Source organism: Solanum verrucosum, unplaced genomic scaffold, assembly GCF_900185275.1.
Source record: "Solanum verrucosum unplaced genomic scaffold, falcon-dt-bn FXZP01000113.1, whole genome shotgun sequence".
NCBI classification, from domain to species: domain Eukaryota; kingdom Viridiplantae; phylum Streptophyta; class Magnoliopsida; order Solanales; family Solanaceae; genus Solanum; species Solanum verrucosum.
This window is the reverse complement of record NW_026020105.1, coordinates 586,408-607,564: the sequence shown is the minus strand read 5'-3', so window position 1 is coordinate 607,564 and position 21,157 is coordinate 586,408. Positions and strand designations below refer to the sequence as shown.

The 21,157-nt window shown below is 34.0% G+C and overlaps 2 protein-coding genes across 2 annotated transcripts; both read right to left on the bottom strand.

Annotated features, from left to right (window-relative positions):
* Window positions 1–209: 209 nt before the first annotated feature.
* Window positions 210–792, bottom strand: LOC125825158 (G2/mitotic-specific cyclin-1-like). Its single transcript, XM_049504494.1, has 3 exons — window positions 691–792; window positions 465–646; window positions 210–354 (listed from the first exon to the last, which is right to left on the bottom strand). Exons 1-3 carry the CDS (start codon window positions 790–792, stop codon window positions 210–212), a joined length of 429 nt encoding a protein of 142 aa, XP_049360451.1.
* A 67-nt stretch (window positions 793–859) lies between these two features.
* LOC125825268 (cyclin-B2-2-like) lies at window positions 860–1,571 on the bottom strand. The gene is given in 4 exon segments (XM_049504619.1): window positions 860–1,024; window positions 1,122–1,170; window positions 1,431–1,555; window positions 1,557–1,571. Coding segments are annotated over 4 exon segments (354 nt in total).
* Between the last annotated feature and the right edge of the window lie 19,586 nt (window positions 1,572–21,157).

Sequence of the window (21,157 nt, the reverse complement as noted above, 5' to 3'; positions counted from 1 at the left end):
AACATGAATAAAACAAACTCATGGGCTTTCCAAGAAAAAATAAATAAATAGTAACAAAATTCACCACTAGGGCAACAAACAGTTGCTAAGTTAATTATTTTTGTATCTATAAATAACATTGCTAGTAACTTCTTTCAGGTCATTAACTCGAACTTGCACAAGATATATATCCTGTTGTTTAATGGTTATCGTGTAAAGTTGGTTACTCATCATGAGTGTTGGACCAGGAAATATGCTGGCTCAACTTTTGCTACATAGCCAAATTTGGATGTGTTATACTTATTATGCACCCCTATTAGTAGGCCCCCTGTTTTTGCCTTCTCGTGATAGCTCACTATCAATTTCGCGCATTCCCTAAAGAATTAAAAAGAAGCTAAATGATGAGAACAATCTACGGTGGGTGAAAATGAGAATTACGTACAATGTAGGAAAACGAAGTAATTAGTACTGTACTCGAGACTCACATAAGTGAATGATCTTCTGAATAGCCTGTATGCCATTCACAGGTTCTACTCCATTCCTTGACGCCATAAAGCGTGCATTGAGCTGTATAGATTGCCGCAGCAGCCATAAATGTTGGTGGATGCTTCAACATCTCATATTCCACCAGACAAAGCTCGATTAAGAAGAAAGACAATTCCTCTAGCTGGTATATATATAATTACAACAAAGAGCATAACTAAATTTCCTGTAGTAGGCATACAAATCTCCCACATATTCAACACCAGCAAGCGGGTTGTTTGCATCATCGTTGTCAATATCTATCAATGCCTCCTCAAACACATCCTCCATTTCAACCTCCTGCTCATGAGTTTGTAATCATCACGTATGTATAGAACATCAACACAAATTAATACCACTAGAAAAGGAAAATAAAAATAAATTTTCTTACAATTTGTGCGACCTTGTCATTTGAGAATGTTTCAGGTTGTTCCAAACACATAGGAACTGGTTGAGCTTCAGTTGTGTCATGCTCTTCCCATATGGTAAAATTTTCAATTGCTGGTTTTGGTTTCTTGTTTTCCTGTTCAAAATCATTTGAGTACCCTTAAATTTTTTTTTTAAAAAAATCAACTTTTATGTTTTAACTTTTCACGTGATATGAGATCGAAATTTTGTACCTCAGGGTAATGTTGGTGTAAGGTACCAATTTGTGTAGCACCAAATTTCCTTCATTAAAAAGTTATACTTTATGTATTAGCTAACTAACCAAAAATATAATTAAGCAATAGTGACATTGACATTACTAAAATCTATATACAAAATTAAAAAAATAAAATAAAAAAATTTAACGTTTATGGTCAAACTTCATAGAATTCTTGTAATAGATCTCATTTGTTCAGAAATCAAGAAAAAGAAAACCCCAAATAAATTATATAAAATGAAAACACATCAAAAAATAATAATTTAAAGATTGAAACAAGAATTACTCTGATAATCCACGCTTATTAACAATACAAGAATATCGATGAGCTCCGACTAAATTCTGATTAATCACGCTAAGTGCTCTTCTAGTTTGTTTCCTCTCCCCTCCAATCTTGACAATTTGTGCGTTACCACCTTTCATTCATTAAAAAAAAAAACATCTTTAATTAAACTGATATTTTGTATACCCAAAATTAAATAAAAAAAAGTGAACAACGTCAATCCAAATAGTTACCTTGCACATTTGTGATTTTATTCTGGTCCATTTTTTTTTTTTGTTGTTGAATAAAAGAACAAATGAAAAGAAGAGAAGGGAGAAAATAATGTTTATTGTATATTATGTCTTAGTGAAACATTGTTAGATGTGATATGCTTTATATATTACAAAGAAAAATATGACCGTTGTGACAAATTAATCCAAACATGGTAGACTGCTAAATTACTTTCTATAATTTCTTGATTTAATTGGATTTGAGTCAATACTATGAGATTGTAACTTAATTAACTTGTCATATTTGCTTTATTTTTTTAAAAAAAATTGTAATTGCTATGTAAAGGCAATTAAATGTATAGTTGACCGCTAGTCTAATTACACAAAAGCCTTCACGTAATAGCCGTTGGAAAAATATATCAAAATTATAAATTAAAAAAAAATAAAAAATCAACCTACGATGAAACATAATTTTATAAATTATTTTTACCATAGATTATACAACACTGTCGTATTGATGTCTTCTTTACAAAATAAAGTGTCTTTTAATTAATTACCAAGGTGACAACTGAGGTATTTAGAAGAAATCGTCTTAGATGTTGTAAAGATTAATTTCAATAGTTGAGTGACTTTTGTAATTATTTTTTGTAATTTTACAAAATTTAATGAAAAATTATTTAAATTGACTGAGTGACTTTATAAGTAAAATATCAATAATTGAGTGACTTTTTAAGTGAAATATCAATAGTTGAGTGACTTTTGAGTTACAAAACAAGTTGAGTGACTTTCTAAGTGAACTATTGAAAGTTGAGTGACCATGTGAGATATTAACTCCTTTTTAAAGGATCATTTGATTCAAAATCAAGATATTCCATTTCGAAATATGAAATATAATTTAATTTCAAAATTTATATCGAAATATTCACCTAATCCCTTGAATCAAAACGCGACTCTATCCGCTCTTGTCCACTTTTGATTTGAGCTTAATGGTTATATATGGTGGTAGACTGGTAGGCTTCAAAATACAAGCGCTAAATTTAGAGCATGACAAAACAGTATGTCCATTTTGCCCTATATTTCAATCATTTATGGGTATTGTTATCAATTCAATATATGAGAGTGAAGTGGTGGAGGTCGGTGAAACCAGGGCATGGATACCACCACTTGGAGCAACATAGAGTTAGGTACTGTGAACTGAAATGACCAGAAACAGACATTGGACACTTCTAATATAGTAGAATTCTATATTCTGTCTCAACAAAGATCAAGTACATTGGACAAAAAAGTACTAACGATATGGAACAATGAAAAATCTCACTTAAAGAAAATCAAAATTCTATGTGCCACGTCTGATGCCTTAAATCCAAGTCTACTACTACTGACTCTCTACAAAGCTAGGCTTATTGGGCTTGTGCGCGCATGAACAGCCACTATCTAGTGTGATGAAGAAGACAAGTACAATTAATTACTTTTTTATAATGAAAATGTTTATATATATGAACATTTCATAATTGCTATGGGAGTACAAAAATGGCCAAATATACCATTTGTAATGCTCTCGGTTTAAATATACCCCTTTCATTATATTTTGATACATATATATTCCTAATTTTAACGGAGGCATACATGTCAATTTAAGAACAAATAACTCATGACCCCAATTTTAAATACCCATTTCCTTCAAAATCCACTCATTTAGTCCATTTCCTCAGGTGACCCTCCTTCAACCAAATTAAACTCAATTTCATAAGTTATCTTCATTAATATCAGTCCTCAATCGCTAAGAAAGTTCATTGTGAAATTTAAGGAGGAAGTGAGAAGCACTGCTTCTTTTTTTTGGATAAAATAAAGTAATTTTATTAATAATAGTAGACCCAGGGGTACTATAGAAGTGAAAAATAGAAGCTATGCAACCTCCTCACCATCTCCTTTAATTGTAATTTCCGATTATAACCTTTAATGTTAGCAACTTTCCTTAAAAAGGGTATTTGTATCATTTCTGTCCAGAAAAGTCGTTCATTTTATATTGTGGGATGCTCTTGCTGGTTATTGATTGCCGGAAGTTGAGGATCTAATTTAGATGGTATGAACTTTTCACTTCCTCTTTGAGTTTCACAATGAGCTTTCGTGGTATTTGAAGACTGATTTTACTAGAGGTTTTATGTCGCGATTCAAACTGTTGTGAGTGACACTTACCCTAATCCTTCAGGTGAGAGACTAGTTATGAAAACCAAATTATGAAAGAAATAGCTAAGAGCAATTTAAAATTTGATAAAGGATTGAGTTTCCATAAACTCAATTGATAGTTAAAATATTGCGAAAATTAACCTCTAGAAACTGAAAGTGATAGTACCAAAACTTTAATTAGTCAATAATGAGGATGCAACCCCGAAAGCTAGAATACATAGACGAATAGTCTAATGTGTGTGTCTTAAAAGATGGGCAAGAAGATGTAGAAGAATCCATGACAACCTAAAAGTAGTTCATCCTTGAATTCAAAGATCATGCTTCCTTCAACTGAGGTCTCGTATCAGTCGCATGAATATGTCTTGCACTCAATAAGCAAAGAGCAAGTGCAATATAAGTACACTACCATGGTATATATTGGTAGGATCACCTAGCCAGTTTCAAACTACGAATATAAACAAATGACTACAACATAAAAGCACAAGCCAACACATGTAACAATAATCACAAACACATAAACTCCCAGTCACATTATTATGAACCACTTAATACCTGAAATGTGTCTCACATGATTACAATTACACATATCTTGTCCTCTCATGGAACCACGATGCACATATCCGTTCCTCTCATGGAACTCATACATTAACTATTAGTGTGTCAGCGCGGTACTCGAGCCAATTAGTGTTAGTATTCATATCAGGTATGGTATCTGATCCAACTGTTAGTATTTCATTACCGACGTGATACCCGAGCCAACCAACAATCACAAGCAACATCCACAATCACAATGAACAATAACACTTGAAATCACAAGTAAAGTAACACATGTTCATTGCATAAGATTATCAACATGATGTCATTTCATATTCTTCCTAATGTTTTCCCCAACATACATTGCACAAGTGGTACTATGAAGTAGTAGACTTGCATACATACATAAATTGAAAAACATACAATCACCACCTACTTTGAATCAAACCTCTTGAAAACTCCAAAGAACCTGAGTTTTCTCCTTTTTCAATGTCTTGGCTTGTTTTTGGTCTAAAACAAAAAAACCAATACAACGATCAATTACAAATGACCTAACAATACTTGGATTATTATCAAATCCTAACCTCAGGCCAATTCATGATCATTTTACCTAACACAAGGCTTTTTCCACTATTAAATCAAGTCAAAACTCTTCCCCAAGTGTAATATCCTAGATTCTAAGGTTTAAAAATCAATTTACAAAGCAGGAGAGTAATGGACTTGCCTTTACAAGATAGGAGAGTAATGGACTTGCCTTTACTCCCCAAAAGCCTCTATTTGATAATATACCTTTGACCCTTGACGTTCCAAACTATCCCCTTCACGGCAAGTTCAATTTCAGGAATATTAGTCACCCGAATTTAATTTTGTAAACTATGGATTCCTTAATGTCTTGGCTACTAGAAAATATAAATCAAGCCTAGACATATCACCCTCACCCATTTCCAAATGACCTAAGAACTCACCTTGCTCATATTTCGTCTAAGACTGGTCTAGCCTAGTCTAGAATTTTTAAGTCACAATCCAAAAAGTTTTCTAGCTCAATTTTTTTCACCATTGACCTACTCATGACAATCGGGACGGATTGTTATATTTTAGATAAAAAAAAGATACTTATACAAATGGGTTTGATTGAAGATGGGTCAAATGAGGAAAGAGGTTAAATGGACGGATTTCAAAGGAATTAGGTATTTAAAATTGGGGATGAGTTATTTGATTTTTAAGTTGACATGTATTCCTCTATTAAAATTAAAGGTATATATGAGTCAAAGTATAACGGAAGAGGTATATATGAATCGAAAGTATAGCGAATGGTATATATAAACTATTTCTTATAGTATTTGATCATTTTCAGTACTGAGTATTGTTATATATGTGTAGTGACATTTAATGTTTAAATCTCATTTAACTATTATAAATAAAAATAAGTAAAAAATTAGTTTAATGCTTTTGTATATAAAAAGAGAGTAAAGTATTTGTTAACCAATTTAACCAAAATAATAAAGAGTATGAAAGTAAAAGAGGTGCATTACCTTTCCCCGTGAAGGTATGGTCATAATTGTTGACACCAAATTTTGGACCTCCACAATATATATTAATCATCGAGCTTCTTAAATTCCGAACGATTTGAAATAATTAGCTTTATAAAATTCAAAATGTTTTTCAAGTTATTTTAAAAAGTTTTGTAACTTTTTATAATTTTTAAAATAATTATGTATATAGTTAGTATATTTTATGAATATTCGAAAATCATATCAAAAAAGTTTTAATTTCATTTGAATATTTGGTTTTAGTTTAGTTAATCAATAGTTTATATTTTTGAGTTAATTAGTTTATAAGTAAGTTAATTATTTTATTTCGTAGAAATTAAGAAGCTTGCTGATTAATCAATATTAATTCGTCTTATAATAAATTTTAGTCAAATTCACTTAATTAACTAAATTTGACTAGCTTCTTAATTCCCATTGGCCATAATTGTAATTCTTGTGGCCATTTTGGTATTACAATTCTAGCCCTACCTTAACTCATTTGTAAGACCACTTTTTGGCTGTTTCTTAAAAATTTCTAGCTGCCATTTCCCATTCTTAATTCCAACCAGCCCACTAATATTCCCAGCCCATAAAGACCCATCAGCATTGCCAATTAACCCACCAGCAAAATATTAATACAATCAGCAGCATAACCGACCCAACCCACAACAATTCCTAACAATACAATACACCGTCAACATCAATACATACAGCGATAGCCATAACCCTCCCCTGCCAGTGTCTTCCTCTTCCCTAGACGTAAACCCAAAAAGGTCAAGGCCACGACAGTCCAAAATGTCAACAAACAACAGCTTTCTCCGCAACAACCGCCCACCCTGCTCCTCGTCCGGATTTTCTAGTGGGTTTTGCTTCTTGTAAGTTTTTTATTTTTTTATTTTTTATCATTAGATGTTGAAGTTGTTTAGTTTTTGTTTTGTTAAAATGATCTTCTAGTAACCCCTATATGCCATGGAAAAGGTTTTGGTTAATTGGCTATTGATTTAGAAGTATGGTTTTGTTTCCAATAAGTATATCATATGGTATTTATTAATTGATAAGTTGCATTGCTATCAGTGTGTTTTGCTTCTTTATTGATTAAGTTTTATTCCTAAAGTTTCTTTGTCACGAGTATGCGTTAATCCTTTTCTTTTACTTTTGTATCATGTGATCTCGAGTGAATTTCTCGAACTCCATTGCCCCTCTTTCTTTTTCGTTCCAAATGGGCCATTGAGGCCTAATTGCATTTCCTCGAGTCTTATTTAAATCCGAGTCCCAATGGACTGATGTGTGAAGCAAGTGATGGCGATCAATAGTTTGAATACAGGGCTGAAAAGGATATTGCAAGCCTTGACAAGTCAAAAAATGGACTTTATACATTTTATATACAATGATATACAGTTCGAACGCAAAAATACAGGGCTAAGGCGAAATACAGGTGTTTGGAAGCAGGAGATACATGGAAAGAGCTGGTATACATGCTGATATACAGTAAATGTATACAAAAAGGGGATTGGGTTAAAACCCAAAAATTTGCAGCCAAGTTGGCCCAAAAAGGGGCCCAATTTCATTATCTCTTTTACTCTCCTAATTGTTTTGATTATGTCTAACTAATTTTATTTAACTCTAACTTTAGAATTGTTAATTAACTTAATTGAATTCTCCAAAGGACGAACTATTTCTCTGTGTTGTTTTGTTTATAACAAATCTTATTTTATCAACTCTTGTATTTTCATTTATAATCTTTAGTCAAAACTTTTTTTATTAGTTTAAAATAGTTTTTCATAAACCAAAAAATGACTCAAATAAAAACCAACTAATTTAGTTTCGTTAAAATTCTAATTACTTGTCTCTACTTCAAATATTTCAATTAAGGTCCCATTTTCTTAAAAAAATAAAAATTGCTCTTTGTTTAACTACTTTCTCAAAGTTAATCTAGCAGTGTAAAATATTATTATAAATACTTACTTAGTCATTTTCTCAAAAGGTTTAGTCAATTAATAAGAAATGATTTTCATGTTTTAATTTATTAAATTGGTTTAAAATGAATCAAATAAATTCTAATTAATCTAGTTTTATATTAATATTCTAATCACTTGTAATTTAATTCAAATATTTCATTTTGGATCTCATTCTCTAATAAAGTAAAAAATGAAATATAAAATGTTCGTTATTTAACTATTCTTCAGAGTTAACTAAATATTGTAAATTATCATATTTTCTTTTATGTTAAACCATTTTCCTAAAAATAGTCAAAATATATTTTAGTCAAGTCGCAGGTCAGCGGCATGTTAGCGGGCACTTCAAATGCTGAACCACGAACCTTCTTTGGTATTTTCAAATGATTTTTTCTGTTTAAATCTTTGAAAATTATAATTTTTCTTAATTTCTTTAAAAAATTAAGTGACGACTCTTTTCTAAGTATTTTTCTCAAATTGTTTTATACTTAGAACATTTCAAAAGGTGATTTTTCTAGAAATAGTTAAATTACGGCTCAACAATAATTGATGAGTATTATTTAAGTATGATTTTTATTTCATTTTAAATATTTTTACTTGAAATTTATTGTATGTATGACATTAATGATTATTATCATTAATATATTAATATTTTATTTTATGTACTTGCCAAACCGTCAAGCCACTCCAAAATGATAAACCAAGTCAGATCAAAGATAAAAATCGACTTGTGGTTTGATTTAATTGATTTGACGTTGAAAAAAATTCGATCACTTTCGATTTAGTTTGATATTAAAAAGAAAAGTTAATCTGAGCCAGAATCAAACATACATAATATATATAATTTTATTTTTTCAATACATAATTTTCTTAATTGTAATCTTCTTTGTTAATATATTTTAAATTAGTTTATACTTTTCAATATTTAGATATATTATTTGATTTGGACTTGTAAAAATTATAATTTTTTTATTTTGTATTCGAATCGAAATTCACAGTTTCATCAGGTCGAAAGTTAACAATCTACTTGTAAATATCTTAATTTGTGTTTAGATAACTATGGCCTTGAATCTTATCATATTGAATATTGATATTTCAATAATGTTGGAATGTATGCGTCCACTTAGCTCTGATGGGACCAGGTCCTCAGCACAATTTATAATGATAACAGTAGAAAAATACTGAATGTAAATAAGTGCTGAAAGTAAAGATTGTACACACAACTTTACATGGGTTCTTGCTCAAGAGAGTAAAACCACGACCTCTCACAAGGATTTTTGAACTGCATTCACTAATCTTCTCCAAGCAAAAGTAAAATACAGTTTACAACTTGAGATTAACCTTCTAATCTCCAAACTAAGTAAAAACACCTATTACTTAAACGAGCCTAAGCAGATACAACACTGCCCACTATACTAATCCAGATTGATTAATATAGACTTTTGGTGTAAGACACTAAGTTACTCATAACTAAGTTCTTACAATGATTCATAGAAGCTTGAAACGTTTCTAACATAAACAAAACGATTCCTACAATATAAGCATGATTACAAGCAATTCAAATAACAGCTAGTACAGGAAACAATGAAGCACTCTATCAGGTCCCTGCTGTTTTGAAGCTTGAAACTCTCTCTTTTTGAATGAATGAATAATCTTGTTGTTTGTATTTGAATATATTAGTCATGAAGAATTATTATCCAACATACAAACAACCTCGTCGCTTCTGATTGGTGTAGTATACTGCAACTCCACCAATTTTCTGACGCAGACAACTTTTCCAATTGTACAACATATGACACTAGATAAGCATACTCTGCAGAGGACCATGTCCTTTCACTTGTGAGGAGATCATCAAAACATCTGGGAGCGTTAACACTTATCATTTTCCCCTATTTTGATGATGACAAACAACCTACACAAAGCCTCAGTGAGTGTAACAATATTCATTCAATGAAACAACAAATTCACGAATTGCCCCTTTATTTCAATATCCATCAGCAATAACAATGTGTTCCCCCTTAGTTCAATTCCCCTTGTAACATATTCCCCCTTAGTTCATTACCCCTAATTCCACAACCAGCTTATAACAAAATTTCCCCTTTTGACATCATTGAAAAGGCGGAGCAGTAAACAAATTCAAATTATATGCAAGCATTTGAAGAAATCAGAGCCATAGGCCACACAAAATATGTGCATGTAAGCAGAAAGAGAATATGAAACCACACTATAAACAGGGCATAAAAACAAATAACATTAGATCACCAAAACTGACCACAACAGTCAGTCAAAACAACACATAGCCATAAGAGTTTTAATTCAGAGTTGAAAAAGAAGAAACTAGGTAAGTAGGACTCGTTTAGGATGGAGGGGGATGGGGATTTACGGTGCACATTAGCAGCAACATCCATTCATTTGCATTCTCATGAGCCTGGATGAGTTGCTTGTTGAGAGCCTTAACTTCCTCATTGAGTGAGGCATTTGTCTTCAGCATCATTGCATTCTCATCCTTCAACTGTTGGACCACCTGCTCATCCACCTTAGAGGTACCGCATCCTTCTAAGACAACCTTTTGCAACTTAGACTTCAGTTGCACAATCTCAACCTCCTTATCATTTAAGATTTCGATGAGATCAGATACCTCACGTTTAAGAGAGGCTTGCTACTCCAGAACATTTGCCACCTGTGATCTGCCTTTTGCCTTCTCTTTGACACACTCACATTCCCGCAGGGTGGCTGCATTGAACATATGCTTGGTGGTACCTGATACTCCTCTTCCCAAAGGCATTTCGAAGTGATTGATTACAAAATTCAACAAATAACCATATGGAATCCCATGTTTTGCCTTTTTCTAAGTCATTACCTTGTGCATGTGTTCCAACATAATGGCAGGGAGGTTGATCCCTTCAAGTTCATCAAGCTTCTCCATGAAAAAAAGATCAGCAGCAGATGCCATTGTTCTCTTTTCAGTTCTTGGCACCAACACCTTGTTGATGAACTCAAAAAACAACTGATATTCCCTTTTGAGAAAGTTTTTCAGTAACCCTGCACGCTTGACATCTCCATATTTTGTGGCAAGTTTTGTGAAGTCACTAGATGGTTTACAACCTTCAATCGTTCGAATTCCTTCCATAGGCACCCCTAAAATGATCCCCAATATTTCTTCATCTAGACAAATTTCAATATCCCTGACAGTAGTCGTGATTCCACCACCTTCTAGAAGTTCCATTTTGTAGAAAAATTCACGCACCTCTAGTTCGTGCAATTATGGAACTGGAGGTTCAAAGAGATGGTTCCAACCTTGAATGAAGATAGTATAAAATATATTTGACTTGCTAAATTTGGTTAGAATGTCAGGGTCAAGTACTCTGCCATTCAGAACCTTCTAGTTCTCCATTGCCGTTATCCGCTCCTCCCTTGTCATTTCCTTTTCTTCACTCTGTTTTTGAACCCTGGGACCTGGTCCTTTTACGGGTTTTGATTTTCGAGCCACCTTTTTTCTAACTTTCTCCCATTTGATAGGAGAATTCTTTGCAATCTTCTGACTTCCTTTTGATTTAACCCTTTCAGCCTCAGCTTCCTTTCTTCGTTTCGTTACATGTGCATTGATATCATTGGATTCAGTCTCACTGGTTCCAATAGGCACATGAGTTGAGGTGGGTTCTTGAAGCTATTGCCCTTTCTGTCTCTTTTTTCTTATTCTCTCCGTTTGGATTGCATTCGCAGTAATTGCACTTCCCATAACTTTCTGGGTTATACTTATTGTCATATACTTCTCCCTTTCCTCCTTTTGAGTGAGTCTCAACAAACTTTCCTTTTCCTTTTCCTTTTTCTTTTTTTTTTTCTCTCTTTTGCACATTCAGCGTCCTCAACAGTAAGAGCGGCCTCAGGAGTGCCTTTGATTGTTTCCAAATTGGGAACATCCATTGTGAAACTATTTCCTCCTCGCACCCCCTTTGTGCTCCATTTTAATCAAACCTCTTTTTCCTCTTCCTTTTCGCTCTCTGCGGAAAAAGATCTAGGTGTTTGGTCAAATATGGGTTGATCTCTGTGAAGGACCTGATCTGGTGATCCCAGTTCAGGCTCCAGTAGATTGGGTTTAACATCTCCTCGAAGTGAGGCCAAGCTTTGAACGACTACCAGTTCTGCCCCTACGGCTAGAATACATGATTCAGGACCCTTTTCCTCCGGCAAATCCCCTTCAAAAAGTCTCTCAGACATAGTAGATGAAACAACCATAGAACCGACTAGGTTTTGCCACAGATTGCGCCTCTGAGTTTTGGGACTTTTCACCGGATAAGACCAGGGTGGGGGAACATGCCAAAATATCCTTAGAAGGAAGCACAGGGGAGGCCATGACTTTAGTCGGCAGAGTGATGGATTCATCCATTTCACCAACTCCACAGACTGGAGTCGAGAGAGACTCGTCTGGAGGAGGAATGGAGAAGTTAAATGAACTATGGTTTTCAACCTCTTGGGAGATAGGAAGCTTTGAAGAAGATTCAGAGTTAGTCATTTTTGGAAGAAAAGAGAAAACACTTGAAGAAAAGATTAGTGAATCAGAAAGAGAAATTTTCGAAGAGATTAAAGTAGTTGATTCACCAAAAATAGTTCTATATAAAGCCATAAGAGTATCGGGTCCCCAATAGTAGCGACCTTTGGTTTTAAAGCAAAAAGACATCTGAAACTGACGCGATGAACAGAGAGAGGACATGTGGCGGTGATGTTGACAGACACACAGTATAATATAAATGATACTAACCTCGTAGGGACCTGGTCCCAATTTATATGCAACCCTGTCTGTATGATTAAATTTTCCCTTCAGCCATCATGCCATGAGTGTATACCTGCATTAAGGTATCATAAGTGAATTCCTAAATGACATGTATTATAATAAGCATAGATACATGCACTCTTTAACATAATAAAGTGGAAGATTTTGTGCAAACTTGTCAAGGAATTAGGTGATCTTGTGCATCCCAAGTCTCAACCTGTTTTTGATGAAACATTATTTACTCAAGGGTTTTGTAAAGATATCAGCCAACTGATCTTCAGTCTTGTAGAACTTCATCACCACATTTTGCTTCTTAATATTGTCTCTCAGAAAGTGATGCTCCATAACTATGTGCTTTGTCTTCTTATGCTGAATAGGGTTCTTAGCCATGTTCATTACACTAGTGTTATCACAAATAAGATGAATAGTGTCTGTGAGTATACCAAAGTCTTCTAGTTGTTGCTTGATCCACAGTAGTTGTACACAACAGGATGCAACATCCACATATTCTGCTTCTGATGTAGACAAAGCCACAAAATTTTGCTTCTTGGTCCCCCATGAAATCAGTAATGATCATAGGAAGTGTGTCATGCCTGATGTGCTTTTCGATCAACAAGAAAACCTACATAATCAACATCAGCATAACCAATAAGATAAAATGAGTCACCAGTAGGATAGAAGAGGACCAGGTCCTGAGTTCCCTTCAGATATCTCAGAATTCGTTTTGCTTTGTTCAGATGAGACTCCTTCGGTGCTGCTTGAAACCTTGCACACATCCCTACACTGAAGACTATGTCTAGCTTGCTTGCAGTGAGGTACATGAGTGACCCAATAATTCCCCTGTACATGGTCTAATTGACCTCAACACCATCTTCATCCAAGTCAAGTTTCACACTTGTGCTCATATGAGTATCAAGAACTTTTGCCTCAACTAGATTGAATTTTTTGAGCAATTATTTTATATACTTCTCTTGACATATTGAGGTGCCTTGAGGAGACTATTGATTTGCAGACCTAGGAAGAAGGTGAGCTCCCCCATCATGCTCATTTCAAATTCACTACTCATAAAATCAGCAAACTTTTTGCACAGTGAATCTGAGGTGGCTCCAAAGATGATGTCATCTACATATACATGCACAATCAACAACTACTTACCTCTGGATTTTAAGAACAAGGTTTTATCAATTTTACCTCTTTTGAACCCATTGGCGAGGAGGAACTTTGACATGCGTTCATACCAAGCTCTGGGAGCTTGCTTTAAGCCATACAAAGCTTTATCCAATTTCAGCACATGATTTGGTAGCTCTGCATCTTCAAAGCCTGAGGGCTGTTTCACATACACCTCTTCCTTCAAGTTTCCATTCAAGAAAACACTCTTGACATCCATCTAAAATAACTTGAATTTCATATAGGCAACAAAGGCTATCCGAATCCTAATAGCTTCCATTCTAGCTACAGGTGCAAATGCTTCATGGTAATCAATTCCCTCCTCTTGGTTGTACCCCTGCACTACAAGTCTTGACTTGTTTCTAGTGATGGTTCCATGCTCATCGAGTTTGTTTCTGAAGACCCATCTTGTCCCTATAATGGTCCTGTTGAGTGGTATAGGGACCAGGTGCTACACCTTGCTTCTTTTAAACTGATGGAGCTCTTCCTGCATTGATCACAACAACATTTTAGGCCTATGGCCACCCCAGTAAAGTGTAGCCTAAACTAGCAAAAAGTGTGGCCTTTGATAAAATGCTACACTTTTGGACTTTAAGCAACACTTTAACAGGGGTGGCCGAAAGAGGCGTAACCTTAGAGTTTAGGCTTATCAGCTACGCTTAAAAGCGTAGCCTAAAAGGCAAAATGGCCACGCTTTGATGTACCTTATATAGCAACATTTATATCTCATACAACTACACTTTTAAGCGTGTCCTTTGCTTCCTTTTTGCCCACAATTTTAAAGTGTTGCCTTTTCTATCTAATGTATGACAACAATTTTAAAGTGTTGCCTTTTCTATCTAATGTATGACAACACTTTGAAGTGTAGTCCTTGCTCATGTGCATACCATAATTTACAGCCCTATGGCTACACTTTTAAGTGTGGTAATACTATTTTGGCTATAAAATATTTATATGCCACAATTTCTAATTAAAAACACCAATATTATTTTGCAATAAATAATCTGAAGCATTAAATTGGCTAATAAGTAATTCAAATATATAGATTTGCTATAAAATTCAAAAGATAGTATGTCTTGTGTACATACACATACTTATAAAGCAATATTCTACATATGTGTACACAATAGTTCAAAAAGTACTCTTACAATAGTTCAATATATGCTAGCAATGAATATATTTCACAAAATCAAACATAATGTTTTCAAACTTCTACAATAGTTCAAAAACTCTTCATCATCCACTTCAATGAGATCAAATTGACTTGAGCATAGTATTCTTCAATAATAGACTGACTGCTACTCACCTAGAACTGGATGCACTATCTGGAAGATAGATAAGCTGCATGCCACATACCAATGTCATGTCAGATGAGACTGTATAACCAAAGTGTAAAAGGAAACAATTGGGTCTTTTTAAGGGGAAAGACCTTTCATAAATGACGTCCAGGCAATATAACTAAAGAGTTGGACTTTGTGACACAACAAAATGTCCAAACATATGTAATACAAGAGTTCTGGACAACTACTTCCTTTACCCTTCAAAAAATTTCTCACTTTGACCTGGTTAAGTTATAAAATGAGAGTTTTACTCTTGTATATGGAGCAAGTGAAGATATGAGTAACTTTTTAGCTTTGCAGACCTTTACAAGGAAAAGTTGCATATGAAAATGCAAAAAAGCTAGATCCATGTAATTATTGTTCTTGTTTGACATATGATAGAACTTCCCTTTTTAAGCAATTGGACACTTAAAGAGGAATATCACATTCTTGCACCCTGCTGTCACTTTGGTCATCCACTGAGCTACTGGGTATCTTCATCCTTAACTCTAATCGACCACAAGCTAAACCAGACTGAACCATTTTAATTGGCTAGTTCAATATATATAAATCTATTAATAGTTTTCCCATGTCTAACCAACTTCTAGTACGTTACTAGAAATAAAGGCAAGAAAAGTCTCTATATAATGAGGAGCAAAAGTAACCTCCGAAAGTTTTTTGGGATGCCAAGACATTACCAAGTTCCCAACACAAAACAAACTACCATCATAATGTAACCCTTTAACTCTGAAACCAGTATCAGTAACCCTACGAGGAGCCAAAAAAGATAATTAAATAAGAAACATGGCCAAACAAAGTTATTTTTCTTGATTATGTCTTTATATAACATGTCACATAACAAAAATCATTTGTGATGCAGGGTATACCATTCCAGCTTGTTGGGCAATTATGGTGTAATCTCAAGCTGTGCACTTAAATCCTACCAAATATGAAGATCCTCTTCAATTCAATCCATGAAGATGGGAGGTGAGTCCTTATTTCGGGCATGACGGAAACGAGGAGAGGATGGCGAAGCAATGCCATTGCCTAGCCGGCTTAAAAATGCATAAGAAATAATTTCAACATAACTAATACAAACATTACTTATACACTCTACCAAACAACGATCATAATGAGGAAATACTACTCTGGTGTTCAGAAACTAACTGCTTAGTCCATGGGTATTACAAATATCAACACAAGAATTTGTCAAGAAAAGATCCAAAATCATAGTTCCACAAACTTTTGGGACATACAGTTCACTAAAGGAATTCACAAAGTATCATCAAAGTGTGTTGACAATTCATAACGATGGAGTTAGCTAATAATGCAATTAAATCCCATGACATACAAACGCAATATAACAGATCTAGTCATAGAGAACTCAAGATATAATCTCAGATTTACAACAAAAACGAACATTATCAAGAAAAATACAGATTATGTAGATGTAAGAAGAAACACAAAGTAGTATAAGTCTGCGTAATTCTAATTCCAATACAGGTGCCATAACGTTTATTGGAACAGGATAGCCACATCCAAGTAATCTTCTATCCGAAGTGGCAAGAAACAAGTCAATACCAAATGCCGAGAAAAAGGATGAAGTCAGTGATCTCATATGAACAGAGTGTTACTTGAAATTTAAGTTCACTCAATGTTTTGCTGCCATTATCTGGTCGCCTCACCTTCATATCACAGAGAATAAACACTATAAGATCACTGTTTGGTTGAGAAAATCATGAACATATCAGAGTGTTACCTGAAATTTAAGTTCACTCACGAACCAAATTTTCAACAAAATTGTCACTAAGAAGAGAAAACTATGGACGGATACTTAGAGAGATGTTCCAAGTAATCTAGAGGTAGGTATACTTACATCTTCGACAGAGAAATTAACGATCCAACACACGCATGCCATAGCTCCATACATATCAATGCCACCATTGATGGAGTTGGCGATGTAAAATCCGAGCTTCCAAACGCAGATGCATTCCAGTCGACACAGATGCCATTGTTTCTTCTCCAATACATTGCTATCCACAGAAAACCCTAGAGAAATTGAGAACAATTCAGTGACATGTAAGAATCATCCCCTTCAAACAAAATTAATAGTCCTATGACAACGACCAACTGCTGAAAAAAATCTAATATCTTTTCCTAGCAAACAATTCAGTGACATGTAAGAATCTTACTTCTTTTCTTATCATTTCCTCCTAACAAACAATCTAACATCTTTTCCCAAAAAAAATTGATTATTGTTTCTTATTATTCTCTCCCAGCAACCAAAACAACGACTACAATCAAGAGCCAAAAACATATTAGCATCCCTTCCAGAAAATAGTCCAGCGACAACGATCATGAATTCAAAACAAATATGTTTGACATTTCCTCACACTTGCACAAGAAGAACAAAAAGAATAAGAAGAAGAAGGCGTACGTGATAAAAGACAGTGGAGTCACACTCTCCAATTACTGATTGCTAACAGATATGATAAGTTTTATTATTTAAAATCAGGTAGTAGTACTAATGGGAAGCTTCTTGACACAAAGTGAGAAACATATATAGTATAAAAGAAAGAAATAACACATAAACTCACACAACATATAGACATAGCCAAGAGTAGAAGTGCAAACCTCATAAAGAAAATATCACTAGATGATCAATGCCCGTGCGCCCACCAATTTAAGGAGAATTAAGAAAAGAAAAGCAAAAGCCAAAAGCAGCAATGAAAGCAATGAATAAAACTATCACCAATAAAAAAGAATGGTAAATCATGTACTGAAAAAGAAACAAAGAGTCACTGAGTTTATATCCACTGATCACATCAGAAGCTTGAATTTTCAAATTTCACTGAGTTTGTCTCCCAAAGATCACATCAGAAGCCCGAGAAACTCACAAATTAAAAGAGAGAGTAGGATTGAACATTCAAAATTACAAAGGTAATGGAAATGGATGGAAGCAAATGTGTGTTCCAGCGGCTGGGTCCTTGTTCACAAGGGGACAACAGTAATAATAAACAACAAAAAGTTTGTTTTCATTGGAGGGTTGAAAGATGTAACAAATTTCCATCTCTATTCTTTCATAGGGAATTACCGGAACCTCCATAGCAGCAGCAACATGCGGCAGGGAATGGAATGTCGTCATTGATGCGGGGCATGTTTTCAGAGGTAGTTAGCTTAGAACCTTGCCGTTTAGTTGCTTTTAACTATTGAGCTCTTGATGGGTTCCAGACATATTTTTTCCTAGTCTGGTTTGTGATCAAAATCATGATATTCGTGTAAATCTCTGGAATATATTTCTGGTCCGAAAAAAAAAACTAACAGATGTAACCTTACCATGCTACTCCGAAATATGAAGCAGGACAAACGATTAGAGCACCTGCAAAATTAAATGAAGACAACATTGAAAGAAAGGAAAATTCATATAAGTTGCCTACCCCTTTTGATTCATCCCAAAAAAGAAGCCATAAAAATGTAGCGTCAACTATAATCAGAAACTTGAATTTTAAGGACAATCTCCATTCTAATAGTGACAAGAAGAAGTACAATAAATCCAGATAGAAGCATTACAGTTAATAAGTTTAGCACCCTAAATGTAAAAATGTTTAGTTATATTCATTAGCTAATTTTGTGTCAAAGCTGCTCAAAATGAGGCTCTAAAAATTGTTCAGGACAAATTCTTAACTTTACAGCTATATAAGGAGTCATAGAAGACAAAGTAAACATGTATAAAGATAACTTACTACACATAGATGGATTTGTTCAAGGTGAAACTTGTGAGAATACACTATCTAAAAAATGTAGCTACAGATCGATGTCATGATTAGGAGATGATTTATGTTAAAATATCAATTAGATTACCTTACTCTATTTCTTTTACGTAGTTGGTGTGGCTAAAAGCCTTAGCGCACTCTGAACAGTGAAGACAATATTAGCTTAACTTCTTTTTCTACTACTTTGTCTTAAAAAAGATATGACACAACGCAATACATTATGAGAGGTATTTCCTAAAATGAAAGGGGAGGAAATGATTAGTATTTGCGAGCAAGGACATACATGGGCGTAAATGATTAACTAATTTTTAATATTTGTGTATTCATCAGTTTTATTTGTTATGTTATGTTGTATAGGGTATTACTTTGGTAAAGCAATATGGATAATTTATACTATCACACTCTCGCTGTACCATATTTAATCACTTCTTGTCCTTTTAACCAACACATGATTCTTCTTGAGTCTTACCTGATAACGTAGAAGCATTTTTGGACACAAAAAATTGTCAATTTGAATACCTTTTAAACCCTTTAGAACTGGAATGCAGAAGTTTTTTGATTTTCCTGATAACACATTTTATATAGGATAGAGAAGTTCATCGAGGTTGAGAAAACAACAACAATGTCATCTGATTTACCAGATAAACTGGATACCCTTTAGAATGTGGAATTTGTCCAGAAGTTGCACACAAAAAAACCCTCAATTGGTCTGATTTTCCTATGGGTAAAGAAAAATATATCTGAACAAAGAGAAATCCTTTGTTATCTGAGAGTGTAATACTATTACAAGATAGAATTCTTTCTAGTCAATACAAGAAGCTCAAGTTCCACAAACTAGTAAAGACGAAGAAACACAAACGTATACTAAATCGTATCAATATCACAAAAAATTGTATTATATTACACGCTAGACTCCCAAAAATTAACACAAATCGTATCAACAACACAATAAAATCAAAACCCACAAACCAAATCTATAATCGCACGCAATAAACCCAAATGGAATAAATTCGGACATTCAAAGATAGAAATTTCTACCTGATAAATTCTACTCCAACAAAATCCTTTCAATGGGATGCAACTTTAAGACATCAACTTCTTAAGTGAAGCATTTCGTTCTATCCCTGATGAAAAATGAGAAAAATATGAGGTATTTTCGTTCTATCCTTGATGAACAATCATTAATCTGAAAATTGAGAAAAAAACTCAAGAGTTTCTTGAAACCATTCTACAATTTTCTTTGTGAAAAATCATTACATAATGTATTGATTAAAGAATTACATGTTGATTTGTGAGCCTTTGAGAAATTTCAGAATGGGGACAAACAATATTCTTATGAGCATTTGAGAGGTTTTCTTATTTAGGGCAAAGACCTGACAATTGAAAGGTTTTTATGTTTTATAATTTATTTATTTTTTGGCCAATGAAAAATTGGAGGGAGAGTTAAAAATATGTTGGAGGGAATATAATATTTAATTGAAAACTTTAAGGCAACACTTGTAATGTGTTGTTTTTACAATTATAAAAATAATATACTTTTAAAGTGTGGTCATATGTGTAAATAGGTGTTCCCAATTAAATCATAATGTAACAACGCTTATAAAGTGTTGCCTATGCCATTAAAGAATACACTTTATAAGTGTTGCCAATACAACTGAAGCCAAAATCTAAAAACATAGGCTACACTTTATAAGCGTACCCAAATATATTTTAGGCAACACTTTACAAGCGTTGTCAAGATTTAGTGTGGCCGTAGGACTAAAATGTTGTAGTGGATGTTACCCAATCTGCATCCTGCAATGCTTCTTTGATATTCTTGGGCTCAATGGATGATTTGAAGGCTGAGTATGCAACTAGATTTCTAGCTCTGGATCTAGTTTGTATTCCAGAGTCGAGTGGAGAGATAAGATTGTCCAATGGATGTGAGGATTGATGTTTCCATCCGGACTTTCTGGTAATCTCTTCTTCTTTTTCGACATCAGATTCACCTTCATCATCTTCTGGATTTTGAGATAATACCTCCTGAGCTGAACCAGAGGGACCATGTACTCCTGTGTGATCTGCACCATTTTCCTTTGCATCCTGATTATCCTGTTTTCTATTGATCAGCTCCTCGAGTTCATGGTCTTCTTTGTGTTTATCCCCTTTTTCTGATTCATCAAATACTACATGCATGCTCTCTTCAACACATAGAGTTCTTTTGTTATAAACCCAGTAAGCCTTACTTGTAGAAGAGTACCCAACAAACACCCCTTCATCACTTCTGGCATCAAACTTGCCAAGGTC